Consider the following 14,022-nt stretch of genomic DNA (forward strand, 5'->3'; position numbering starts at 1 on the left):
CTAAGACTCCATGTCAGTCCAATGTGGAGAATGATTATTGTAATAAATCATCATAGAAAACTTGGGGCACTTCAGTGAAAAGTTGGGCACTTCAAGCCTCCACGGTCATAAGGGAGGTACAGCAAGGACAAACAGAGTCTTGACTTCCTGTTGTTCGATAAGGAACGCACCATTTTCTTCATTTGTGAAAAGAATTCAGGAGGAGGTGGAAGAGTAACATTCTAAAATATATTCATTTTTATTACATTTATTCTTCCAATCATAGACATAGGTAGTGGCATCCATCTTTCAAATTAATTATCTACTTGATTTAATATGAGTCTGTAATTGGTCGCAGCTACCTTTTCAAACTCTGAAGAAATGTGTACCCCTAAATATTTAAATTCAGTTACTATCTTAAACTGTAATACACCTGAAGTTGGGCTAATTCTCTCATTTGTATTTAATAACATAATTGAAAATTTGGTTTTGTTTATTTTGTATCCAGATTTCACTAATTTAATTATTTCCAAAATAATTTCTATTGATTGACTTAATTTTAATGTGAATAAGATCACGTTGTCTGTGAACAGGGGAATCCTGTGTTCTGTAGGTTCCACCGTGATTCCACTAAGATGAGGGTGTGAGCCTATTGCAATAGCAAATGGCTCTATTGCCAGAGTGAACAACAGAGGCGACAATGGGCAGCCCTGTCTGCAGCCTCTATTGATCTTTATTGGTTTAGATATATTTCTGATAGTTATTATTTCAGCTGAGGAATTATTGTATAATATTTTGACCCATTTTACAAAATTGTTCCCACAGTGAAATTTTTCCATAACCTGAAAAAGACATACTCAGTGAACCCTATCAAACACCTTTTCAGCATAAAAGAACAGAGTCCGAGGTACCTTTATTATGATGAATTTTGTTTAATACTCGCCTCACGTTATGAAAACCTTGCCACCCCAAAATAAATCCATTTTGATCTCGGTCAATTGTATTTGGTAAGACCTTGGGAGATATTTTCAGATCAGAATTTAGTAAACTAATCGGCCTGAAGTTCTCACATTTATTTGAAGATCTGCCTAACTTTAGCAAAAGGATAATCATGGCAGCATTCATTGAGGGAGGGAAGTAATTTGAATGAAAAATTTCTTTAAACATATCTAATAATGGGGTAAAAAGTTTGTCTTTAAAGGTCTTATATAATCTATTGGAAGCCCGTCTGGTCCTGCTCTATTCCCTGATTTCATATTGTCAATGGCTTGCCCTAGCTCTTTCGTAATTTCTAGATTCAAGTTGTCCTAGTCTTCCTCTGAGAATTTAGGTATATTTAATTTAAAAAAAATTATTTATGTTTTCTAATTTTATGCTTATTTGCATTAATTAATAAATAAATAAATTCTTCATAGTAGTTGTTAAAGGCTGCATTCATTTCTTGGGGATCTTGCAAAATTTGTTCATTCAATATAATAGATGTGATTGGTTATTTAGTTTCTGTTTTATTTGCCATACCAGTAACTTGCCTGCTTTGTTGCCCTGTTCACAGAATGTTTGCCTGAGTCGCAAAAGGCTTGATGCAGCTCTTGAAGCTGAAAATTTATCATATTCTGCTCTCAAAATCAATAAGTCCTTTTTTAGTTGTGGGTCATTTTCCTTATTTACTTTAGCTTGTCTTACTTTTATCTTCCAATTGTATTCTAGTTATTTCAGTTTGTTTTGTTTTAGACCAGTGGTCCCCAAACTCCGGCCTGTGGGCCGGATCCGGCCCCCTGAACAATACCAGAGAGCATTTAGATTTTTTTTCATATACCGTATTTTCCGGACTATAAGCCACTACTTTTTTCCCCAAGCTTTGAACCTTGCGGCTTATAGCCCAGTGCAGCTTATATGTGGATTTTTCTTCAACCACCAAGGGGCTCTTTAGCAGGAAGTGAATTATTGGAAGACAAAATTGGAAATAAAAGAAGAAAGCGCCCATTAAAACGGAATTAGGTTTTAATAGGGAATTGAATAATGTTAATGATAATGTTGTTGATCAGTTAAATAGCATTGAGGGGAAAAATAAGATTTTTAGTTTTTTTAAATAATACTGGGATCAGTATTATTGAGGTATAGATATTAGGATCCAGTAAATGGCAGTAGTGCAACAATAATGGATGCAAGCTGCCGTAGAAATCTAAAGAAGGCAACATTTTCTTTTTCAACCTTAATAAATGTGATATTCAATTGACCTGTTATCACTCAAATTTTGGGTGTCCACCACCCTCTGCTGCTGCTGCATCGTTGTGAAAAACCTGGAGCGGCAGAGATATGAGGCTTATAGTCCGGTGTGGCTTATAGTCTGGAAAATTCGGTATTTATTTCATAAATAGTGTTATTTCCTGGATATTTTCTGTGAAGAACCCAGAGAGGGTTATTTGGTTGTGCTTTCTGGAAAACAAGAAATTTTTACATTTAGGCACTCCTGCAAACGCCACACTTTTTCTGTTACAAACTGACTCCGGCCCCCCACCAGAGAAGGGAAAAGTTTGGGGACCCCTGTTTTAGACCCTGTATAACTAATAATATGTCCTCTAAGGAAGGCCTTAAATGCTTCCCATTTTATACATGCTGTTGTTTCTGTAGTATTAATTAGAAAAAATGTGTCAATTTGTTTCCCTAAATATTTCACAAAGTTTTCGTCTTGTAACCATTTATGTTGGAACTGCCATCTCGTGGGGTCTTTCTTTAATATATCATCTTTATAAACCAAATAAGATGGAGCGTGATCTAAAATTATAATATTGTCATAGGAGCAATCTTGAATTCTAAACTACAACTGTAGAAATCAAAAAGGAGTCTATTCTGGAGTGGGTTTTGAAAGTACTTGAATAACAGGAGTATGCTTAGCTAGCTGGGTTTTTCTCTCTCCATACATTGTCATGATTTGTGGAGGTAGAGTGGTGAGGCAGACCCAGGATGAGGATGATGATGATTTAATGATGAAAAACCCACCGAACGGAACACAGGCAGCAAGAACATTACACGACGAGGATCCGACAAGAGACAAAGACAACAGGTGGGTTTAAATACACAGGGAGGGCAATCAGGGAACGAGACACAGCTGGGAACAATCAACAGGGAAGACACAGAGACTCACAGGGGAACAGACAAACACAGATCACAACATACATCCAGCAACTTCAGCTCTTTCATCATTCTATGAATTACAGCTCTACAGTTGTTATGTGACTGACCTATTCCGGTTGATCTGTCCATGTTTGGATTTAATGTACAATTAAAGTCCCCCCCATTATGTGTGATCCTTTAAGCGTAGAAAGGGCAAGGAATAAATCATTGTAAAAATTACTGTCATCCGCATTAGGGCCATATATAATAGTTAAAATTAGAGTATCCGACATTAGGGAGCCTTTAAGTATTAGGTACCTTCCTCTTTTGTGTTTAATAATGTTTTTAATTTGCAGTGGTACCGATTCATGTATCAGAGGAATAACCTCTCTAGAATGAGATGTGAACAGTGCCATTTATATATATATTGCCCCTCCACCTCCTCCTCACTTTTAAGTTGTCCTCATCAAGAAGGTGTGTTTCCTGAATGAACACAATTTTAGAGTCCATTTCTTTCAATCTATTCATGAATTGTTTGACTTTTTGGAGGTGTTGAAGACCTCTGCAGTTCCATGAAATAAAATAAAACTTTACGGTTTGAGGCATACAGTAACAAAAGTAGTGGATTGCTTAATATTATAGAAATGTGAGACACAACAAAACCGGATGTTAGAACGCACATCCAATACATAGAACGTAAACATCTTCCTTCTTCCAAGTCCCTTCCCCAAACTGGGAGAGTCCCACCCACATCCATTGTCTCCCGTTATTGCCAGGAACCAATCCACAACTAGTGAGGATCAGTAGAACCATCAGTAGAATAAGCATTTCTTGCTTCTTCTGCAAGAAATGCACCCGTTACTGCTAAACAACATTTTTTGACCCCTGCCCACTAATATTGAAAAACATTTTAAAGGACAACTCCACACTTAAATGGTTGTTGTTACAAAATTTAGGAACACAAATATGCAACATACATAGGAATAACCGAATCAAATGCACTGCAGTGCACAAAAGAAATTTGTGTACTGCATGAGTACGCAAACTATAGTTTGCGCTTGCAAACTGTAAAATGTCAAATAATGGATTTCAGTTATTTGTGTAATATACATGCCATCTGAGGCATCATTCTTTACTTAGCGCTCTGCGTGTCCCGAGCTCTCTTGGATTTTCTTGAGAAACTCACTTGCTTCCCCAGGTGTTTTTAATGTCAGTGTTTTGTTTTCATAAGTCACTAGAAGCGTTGCAGGGTGAGTTACTCCATTGCGAATGCCCAGTTTACGCAGCTCCTCCCAGATCGGATAGAACTTTTTTCTCAGCTGGTGAAGCCCAGTGGCCAGGTCGAGGTAGAAGTGGACCCGTTGTTCCTTGTAGAATTCGTCCTTTTTTTCTCGTGCGGCTCAAGTGATGGCTTGCTTTTCTCGGTAGTTGAGGAACTTCATTATCAGGGCTCTCGGTCGGGAAGCACTGTCTGCTCTCGGCATAACCTGTGAGCTCTTTCCAAGCTCACAAAGGGCTGCAGCGCTTCACTCCTCAATGCTTCGGGTATCCACTTCTACAAAAAAGCACACGAGTCTGGACCCTTGGCACCTCCTGGCAAATTCACAAGCCTTATTCAAGTGAGACCTTGTTTCCAAGTCCATGAGTTTGTCTTCCAATGATTTGTTTTTCGCCTGCAAGGTGCTCACGTTAGCTTGTAGGTTAGCCACCTCATCTTTCGCGGTGGAAATACGGTCCTCTGCTCGCTCATAGTCTTTCATCACCTGTTTCATATCTTATAGTGTCACCATCACACCATCAAGTTTTGAGGAAAACTCGCTTCTTAATGATTCCAGTGCGGCCAGGATTTGATCAGGCTTACTATTTTCTGACTCTGAATTTTCTGAATTCTGAATTTTCTGATTTACTTTCTTTCTTGTGCGGCAATGCTTTTGTTAGCTTTGCGAGCTTCTTCACAGAAATTGTGGTCCAACAGCTTTGTTTGCTTGGATGCCTCACTTTTCCCTTTGTGTTGTCCTTTTTTTCACATAAATCTTTAATGAACAGCAGTTTTTTTCCCCCTTATTAGAGCAGCAAACAGCAGGGCAAAGATTGGTACATCTTCTCACATGGCCACCATAACCGGAAGTCCAATTGACTCAGTTTTACTCTGTTATGCTCTTTCCTTGTTCCTGTTCTCAAGTTTTGTACTTTTTGCCTTTTGTTTAATATATAGTGGTTCATATGACTATTCCATTCTCCTGTTTGCATTTTGGTCCTACTCTGAACACACCAAATCTGAAAGTTTGAACTTTTTGATTGTTATAAAATCTCCTTCTGGGAGGAAGGACCTACAGTAATACATCCAACTAAATGGAAATAATTCTTAAGATTGAGATGGGATTTAACATGCAGTTTGAAGATTCAAATTAAGCTAATGTTTCTGATAACTCAAACAGATCATTTGGGTAAAAAAAACCCCCGAATCAGACTCTTACCTGTGGTGTACAATGTAAGTCACGATAGAGACAAGCAAACACAGCAGCATGACGGCAGTGCAGGCATAAACCACAGGATGTAGATAATCCCTAGGGTATGGAGGGAAGGACAGCACTCTCTTTAGATCCTGGTAAATATACAAAAAAAAAATCACACTTGAAATTAGTTAAGTAAATTAGTAATTAGTTAAGACACGAAGGATCAGCACTTTTACTGTTACAGTTACCGTTCGGAAACTACCGTAATCACTTCAGTTAAATCTAAACTTGGCAACTTTTTCTTTTTCAACCATAATAAATGTAATATTCAATTGACCTGTTATGACTCAAATGTTGGGTGTCCGCCCCTATGCTCTGTGCTGCATCGTTGTGGAAAACCTGGAGTGGAAGAGATATCTGCGGCTTATAGTCCTGAAAATACGGTATTTTTTTCATAAATAGTGTTATTTCCTGGATTTTTTTTCTGTGAAGAACCCAGAGAGGGTTATTTGGTTGTGCTTTCTGGAAAACAAGAAATTTTTACATTTAGGCACTCCTGCAATCGTCACACTTTTTCTGTTACAAACTGACTCCGGCCCCCCACCAGAGAAGGGAAAAGTTATGTGGCCCTCACAGGAAAAAGTTTGGGGACCCCTAACACACTTTATTAGGTACTCCTGCCCAACGCAAATGTCGAATCAGCTAATCACATGGCAGCAACTCAATGCATTCAGGCATGCAGACATGGCCAAGATGATCTGCTGCAGCTCAAACTGAACATCAGAATGAGGAAGAAAGGTGATTTAAGTGACTTTGAACATGGCATGGTAGTTGGTGCCAAGTACTCAGACCAGCTGGTCTGAGTATTTCAGAAACTGCTGATCTACTGCGGTTTTCACACACAAAACCCCATCTCTAGGATTTACAGAGAATGGTTAGAAAAACAGAAAATATCCAGTGAGCGGCAGTTCTGTAGGCACAAATGCCTTGTTGATGCCAGAGGTCAGAGGAGAATGTCCTGATTTGATCTTTTAACCACTTGTTACAACAGAGGTATGCAGAGGAGCATNTGCACGGAGAACCAGCGCCCACCTTGACGCCGTTCTTCCGTGTCAGCGCGGAGAAAGCCCCACCACCAACAACCATGGCGTCGTCAGACGCCGGCCAGCCAGGCACGCCTGACGGCCACACCCGAACCCGAACAAAAACCCCTAAAAACTTGACAAAACTAACACAAAAATACAACTAAACAATTAACATAAACACCCAGTGAAAAAACAGTAAGAAAAAAGCCAAAAATAGAAGTTAAACACTCGCTCTCTCTTTCGCTCTTCTTCCGCTCTCCACTCACCCTCCTCTCACACGAAGAAGAAGAAGAAGAAGAATGCGCCTATTTTCATTTAGCACATGCAGACACGAAGGATCAGCACTTTTACAGTTACCATTCGGAAACTACTGTAATCACTTCAGTTAAATCTAAACTTGGCAACTTTTTCTTTTTCAACCCTAATAAATGTGATATTCAATTGACCTGTTATGACTCAAATTTTGGGTGTCTGCCCCCCTCTGCTGCTGCTGCATCGTTGTGGAAAACCTGGAGTGGAAGAGATGTCTGCGGCTTATAGTCCTGAAAATTCGGTATTTATTTCATAAATAGTGTTATTTCCTGGATTTTTTTCTGTGAAGAACCCAGAGAGGGTTATTTGGTTGTGCTTTCTGGAAAACAAGAAATTTTTACATTTAGACACTCCTGCAAACGTCACACTTTTTCTGCTATAAACTGACTCCGGCCCCCCACCAGAGAAGGGAAAAGTTATGTGGCCCTCACAGGAAAAAGTTTGGGGACCCCTGACCTAAGACATACACTCACTGGCCACTTTATTAGGTACTCCTGCCCAACTACTCATTACGCAAATGTCGAATCAGTTAATCACATGGCAGCAACTCAATGCATTCAGGCATGCAGACATGGTCAAGATGATCTGCTGTAGTTCAAACTGAACATCAGAATGAGGAAGAAAGGTGATTTAAGTGACTTTAAACTTGGCATGGTAGTTGGTGCCAAGTACTCAGACCGGCTGGTCTGAGTATTTCAGAAACTGCTGATCTACTGGGGTTTTCACACACAAAACCCCATCTCTAGGATTTACAGAGAATTTTTAGAAAAACAGAAAATATCCAGTGAGTGGCAGTTCTGTGGGCACAAATGCTTTTTTGATGCCAGAAGTCAGAGGAGAATGTCCTGATTTGATCTTTTAACCACTTGTTACAACAGAGGTATGCAGAGGAGCATTTCTGAATGCACAACACATCAAACTTTCAGGTGGATGGGCCACAGCAGCAGAAGACCACACCAAGTGGCACGCCTGTCAGCTAAGAACAGAAAACTGAGGCTACAATTCACATAGGCTCACCAAAATTAGACAATAGATGATTGGAAAAATGTTGCCTGTGTGATGGGTCTTGATTTCTGCTGCAACATTCAGATGGTAGAGTCAGAATTTGGCGTCAACAACATGAAAGCATGGATCCATCCTGCCTTGTATCAATGGTTCAGATTGATGGTGCAATTGTGTGGGGATATTTTCCTGGCACACTTAGGGCCCATTAGTACCAATTGAGCATTGTGTCAACGCCTACCTGAGTATTGTTGCTGACCATGTCCATCCCTTTATGACCACTGTGTACCCATCTTTTGATGGCTACTTCCAGCAGGATAATGCGCCATGTCATAAAGCGCCACTCATCTCAGACTGGTTTCTTGAACATGACAATGAGTTCACTGAACTCGAATGGCCTCCACAGTCACCCGATCTCAATCCAATAGAAAACCTTTGAGATGTGGTGAAACATAGAAGGGCAGCCGACAAATCCACATTAACTGCATGACGCCATCATGTCAATATGGACCAGACTTTCTGAGGAATGTTTCCAGCACCTTGTTGAATCTACGTTATGAAGGATTAAGGCAGTTTTGAAGGCAAAAGGGGACCAACCCTAAACTAGCAAGGTGTAAAATGGCTGGTGAGTGTATGAAACAAATTTGTGGCATGTAGAAATATCCTCTTCAACATTGTGATCTACATATGTACATGTTGGTCCTTACCAATTGCATCCAAAGAACTGCATCCTAGCCCTATTCATAAATATATTATTAGAGGCAAAATTAAGTTGTTTGCATTTAGTGTAAACAACTCCTGGCTGTAGAAAAGGCAGTGCTTTGCAATCCTCATGCCAGTACAAAAAGGAAGCAACCAGAGGAAAGTACATTTTGTGTACTCACAAAGTAGTCAACTTTGGCTAACAAAGTTAGTCAAGCTTATTGATTTAGTTATGGAGGCAGAGGTTTCAAGAAAACAGACTCCTTCACATTATCGGGTTCCAGGAGGTGTGTTCTCTTATTCCTTCAGTCTTTTTCCGCAGTTTGTGTGATCCAGCTCATGAGGGCGTCAGGCAGTAGCAGTTCTGTTCCGCTGCAGCTTGTTCCCACCTCATCAGGTGGACTACATAAGGACCTGGAAGCTAGCACGTCGGTGCCTGAGTGTTAACCAGTATTGGTAAAACTCCATGCCCTCTGATTTCTAAGTGTCTCCTAAGCCTCTCGCCTTTTTCTCACCCATGTTATTTCCTCGTGCATGTTACTTGAACTGATCCCTACATCTGGATGTCCCCTTGTTTCATCCAGATCCATTCCACTCCTATTCTGGTCAAGACTCCATGGCTGGCCTTCCCTAGTCCACCTACTCCTGCGTATCCTACCCACCCTTCCACTAGTGATGGCCAAATGAAGCCTCCTGAAGCAATGAGGTTTTCAACCCCGTTGCTTTGCCCAAAGGTTCATTAATTGATGCTTCATTCATTACTTGCTAGTGACATCTGCTGCTGAAACTGCAACAGCCTTGTCAATCAGAACCTACTTCAAAAGATTTGTATATGTAATATTGTCATAATGTTTTGTCAAAACCAAGTTTAGTAACAGGAGAGTCAAATAAATATTTAACTGTCATCAATTTTTTGTTATTAAAATGATAAATAGCCAAACTAATCCTGGTATATGTTGACTGTCAGTAGTGTTTCCGTTTATCATAGACTGATTTGACAATAAAGACATTTGCTGTTTTAGTGTATTAGGAGTGCAGTGCTTGTTGGGACAGACAGTATTATTTGTGTTTTGATTTGCTTCCTGAAAAACTAAAATTCTTCAAGATTTTCTTTTTCTCAGATGTAGTTGGCTCTGATCACTCATATTTAGTTCCATGCAGAATTTTACTCTCCCAACAGCTTTAAGTTTGCTTCTGCTGTGCAGGACTGTTAATATATTAATAATGGAAATTTCCAGAGGGTGAGTATTTGCAGAGGTTAGATGCTTCTTGTCTTTAAGAAGCTTATTGGGAGTGGTCATCTCAAAGTATCCCCAAACATCAGAGTTTTTACTCCTGTTGACTTCATTTCAATCAAGTTTATTTTTGTGACACATTTCAGCAACAATGCAGTTCAAATGCTTTATATATATCATAAAAACACAGAAATAGTCTAAAAACACCATGCAGTCAACAACTGAGAAAAAAGGTAACAAATGTTACAATTTGATACATCATCAAAATTATATAAAAAAACATCTAAAATATGACTGTAAATGCACCTTTTTTTCAGCCACTGCTGAAGACAAACACTCTCCTCTGATGCTCAACCAAATTACCTACAACCCATGAAGCAGCATGGTGCTTTTATTTTGAAAAATGACATGCAAAATGAATCAATCAATTAATCAATCAATCAATCAAATTTTATTTGCATAGCACATTTCAGCAGCAAGGCATTTCAAGGTGCTTTACATAATTAAAAAACAAAATAAAAACAGCATGTGACATTGAATATACAGTAAGAAAGAGAAAGAGATTTTGGAAAAAGAAAAAAAAAGGAAAAAGATTTAAAAAAAAAAAAGATAAAAACATACTTTTGTTACAGAATTTAAGCGCCTGTCGTCGCCGGACTCCGCCGTCCGTTTAACACGGGTATTATCCAGCCCCCGTCGCCTAACAGGACAAGGTCTCCAACCTTGCAGCACCAGGCTCCGTCCACCTGTCACGTGAATTTTTGCGCTATGAAGCAGTCACACATGCCACGTAATGTGATCAGGGCCGGCCCAAGACTCCATGGGGCCTTAAACAGAGTTTGGTTTTGGGGCCCTCTAATTCTGCTAATAATGTAGACTGGCTGCAATCAACAGTCACATTATTTGATCATTCACACATCTGCTAAAATTATTGCATCTCTAACAGTGATGTTTGCATTATATTCTTTTTGCCCGTACAATATAGGATATATTTATTGGCCCATTTATCGGCACTGATTTCCTTAACTTCGAGGGATTGGTGATCGGCCAACACTTACATGTGAAACCAATTGTATCCACCGATCTCATCTACCTCGGCAAAGGTTTAAAAATTAGGCACTGTCCTCTTCTGCTCTCCAGTGAGAGGTTTGACTGATAGACAAGACTACCAGGTCAGGTCTGCATGTTTGCAGTTAACAATAGTGGCCCCACTGTTGCAAACTCAGCAACTTTCTTGATGTATTTAGCAACATTTCAGACAAAAAATGGTATCGGCCAAAATCAAAATCGGCATGTCAGGCTTTTAAAAGATCGGTTATCGGCAATCAGCCAGAAAATTGCAATCGGTGCACCCCAACTTAAGATGGAATACATACATACAAAGTTAAATTAATTTCTCCTAGGTGTAATTACAATAGTTAAAAATTTAATTTATACAACTATGGCCCCAGGGCGATAAGCGGTTGCTTAGTTTGCTTATGCTGGCCCTGAATGCAAGGCATTGTTTGTCAGTCACGTGGTTTTCAGCAAGTCAGGCCTCGAAGCTGGGCTTCATCTGACGCGGCCCCTCTTTTACTCGGTACACACCTCGAAGCCCGGCTTCAGATGTCCCATGTCTACCGGCCGCAACACCATCACACGGCTGCTCATACCGGTTCCTGCCTAGAGGCCAGGAGGTTTTGTGAACTCATCTCCTGGACTGAATCCTCCACCCATCACCAACATTCGCTGCATCATCTCTACTGTAAGAACATCACATCCTAATTCTTTCTCGTTATCACGATCACCACTTACCTGTCTGCCTCTGCTTTCCAGAACTGCCACCTGCCCTTTGCTAAACCAGTGGACCCTCCCCCCTCCCTGAGCGCTGTGCTGAGCCATTTCCACTCCTGAGCGCACCTCTTCACAATTCTCAATTTATTAAAGATCCTTAAATTCTGCTTCTTCTAAAAGTGTTTTGCATGTGAGTCAAATATATCCTCAAAACCAACATGAGGACATGCACACCTTTTCTGGATGTGCATGTCCAGAAAAGGTGTAGCTTTCCCTCAGTGGGAAAAAGACAATATGCTTGCTCAAAGAATAGTTGTATGCTGGTGGCTTTGTCTTAATCATGTCAACTCACTACCTCTGTGTTCCAAGCCTGAGTGTTTTACAGATCCTACTATCTCTCCCTTTCATCCATGAAAATGAGGTTTCTCATCTTGCTCCACTGAATAAACCATCAATTAGGCTAAGCATGACTGCTTAAATGCTCCTCAGATTCCATAAAATGCAGCATACACACTCATACATACACATACTAAAGCAAGGAGTTGACACACATAATAGCAGAGATCTGAGGGAAGAACTTGATTTTCCTCAGCTGACTGATCATGTGTGGAGTAACTTTGCAAGACAATCTAATTCCACTTATGGTTCATACATCTGCTGTGACGAATAAACCCAGCTTTTAGAAAATGAAGGCCTTCCACCAACTGAAATTCAAGCTCTATGAAATTTTTTCCTGACAGTAGGAGACATTTCAGAGAATTTTCCCTCTTTTTATATTGCAGGGATATAAACACCTTACATTCAGAATTCTGCTGCTAAGGTTTTAGGAACCATTTAATTCAGGTCTAGTTGATGAAGAATTGCAAGCAATTAATTTGTAAATGGATTTCTATTCTATATTAAAACAGTGGAAGATGAAACAAAAGTGTACAATGTGGGTTTCAGAGAAATTGCAATTAAAATAAAATATATCTAAAATAAAAAAACATTATTCACAGTCCACCTTTTTCTTAAAATTATTTTATGTTTGCCTTTTATAAGACTATATAGTTGGTGTTAAGTATCGTCAATGATATCGTCCAACAACATTGACACAATAGCCTAGACATATTTTCAAATTTTCTGTCAAATACAAAAACACAGTGGTCCACCTATTGTTCCATAGCAACACTTCACAAAACAACACAAGGCTTTTAAAACAGCTATGCTGATTAATTGAAGTGTGTTAAAGTTCAGGAACACCAGAACAGGTGGTCCAGGTTGAAGCTAAGGCCTTTCCCAGGCTGGAGAAAGGCAGTGTTCTAACATTTACATCCTTAAAATTCTCTCTCATTATGGATCAGAATCCCATTAGTTGGTCAGTCATCTACTATAGTCTGGTCCAGCTGGTCCTGATTTTTAAAATAAATCCAGTCTGCTCAGGGCATATATGAAGATTCATCTTTCCAACCCTTGTGGAGAACATTTTGTAAGTGATTTTAAGATCTGAACTATCATATCAATCAAATTTTATTTGTAAAGCACATTTCACCAGCAAGGCATTTCAAAATGCTTTACATCATTAAACACAAAAACACAAAGTCATGCAACATTGAATAAACAATCAAAAACATTAAATTTCCTGCCGGGTCGAAGTTCTGCCCTTCGAATCGGCAGAAAAAAAAAAAAAACAAAAAGAAACAGCGGGGGGGACTCCAACCCGCACCACTTTTCTCCCCAGCGCTTGAACCCGGGTTGGGATTCAAATCCCAATTGTTGTTTATGTTCCACAAGCAACTCTAAACAGGTGGGTTTTGAGTCGAGATTTAAAGCCACTCAGCATTTCAGCTGTTTTACAGTTTTCTGGAAGTTTGTTCCAAACTAGAATTGCAAGCAGTTATAATGGGTTCCTGGCCCAACCCAGCAGGTCCTGCCCATGCACCACCCCACCCACCACGGGTATTAATGTGTTTTAACCTGGAATCAAACCTGCAGCCTTCCAATTCAGAGTCCATTGCATTCCTCAATGAGCAGTCAAACAGAAATGGGGGATTGGCTGGCATTTGATTTAGCGATGAGGGTACAGGAGTGCATTATTTTAAGATAAATCATAAAAAAAATCTTCATTGTGAATATGTGCTGGTCAGCCACAATAAAGTACAAGTAAGCCTTTTGTTGAGAATTGGGGTTTTTGGGCCTCTGGAGAATCTCTTTTGTCTGCTGCTTCCTTCATCATCCACTAGATGGTGCCAAGAGGCTGCTCCTACCTGGAAGGTGTGTCAGCTGTCTGGATTCAGCACACCTCTGATCAATCTACCTCCTCAGCTAGGAGTATATGAGGAGCAGCCTGCCAGCACTTAAATGCCTGAGTGTATTGGAGAAGGT

General features: G+C 39.8%; 1 protein-coding gene across 2 annotated transcripts in view; it reads right to left on the reverse strand.

The window, feature by feature from the left end:
* The window catches only part of adgra1a (adhesion G protein-coupled receptor A1a), a 38,517-nt gene that overhangs the window by 15,031 nt on the left and 9,464 nt on the right, over positions 1-14,022 (reverse strand). For both annotated transcript variants that reach the window (XM_016662638.1, XM_016662639.1), the window contains exon 3: positions 5,571-5,698. In XM_016662638.1, the coding sequence (XP_016518124.1) occupies positions 5,571-5,698 (128 nt within the window). The remainder of the gene's footprint in view (positions 1-5,570; positions 5,699-14,022) is intronic.

Source organism: Poecilia formosa, unplaced genomic scaffold, assembly GCF_000485575.1.
Source record: "Poecilia formosa unplaced genomic scaffold, Poecilia_formosa-5.1.2 Scaffold382, whole genome shotgun sequence".
In the NCBI taxonomy this organism is placed as follows: Eukaryota; Metazoa; Chordata; class Actinopteri; order Cyprinodontiformes; family Poeciliidae; genus Poecilia; species Poecilia formosa.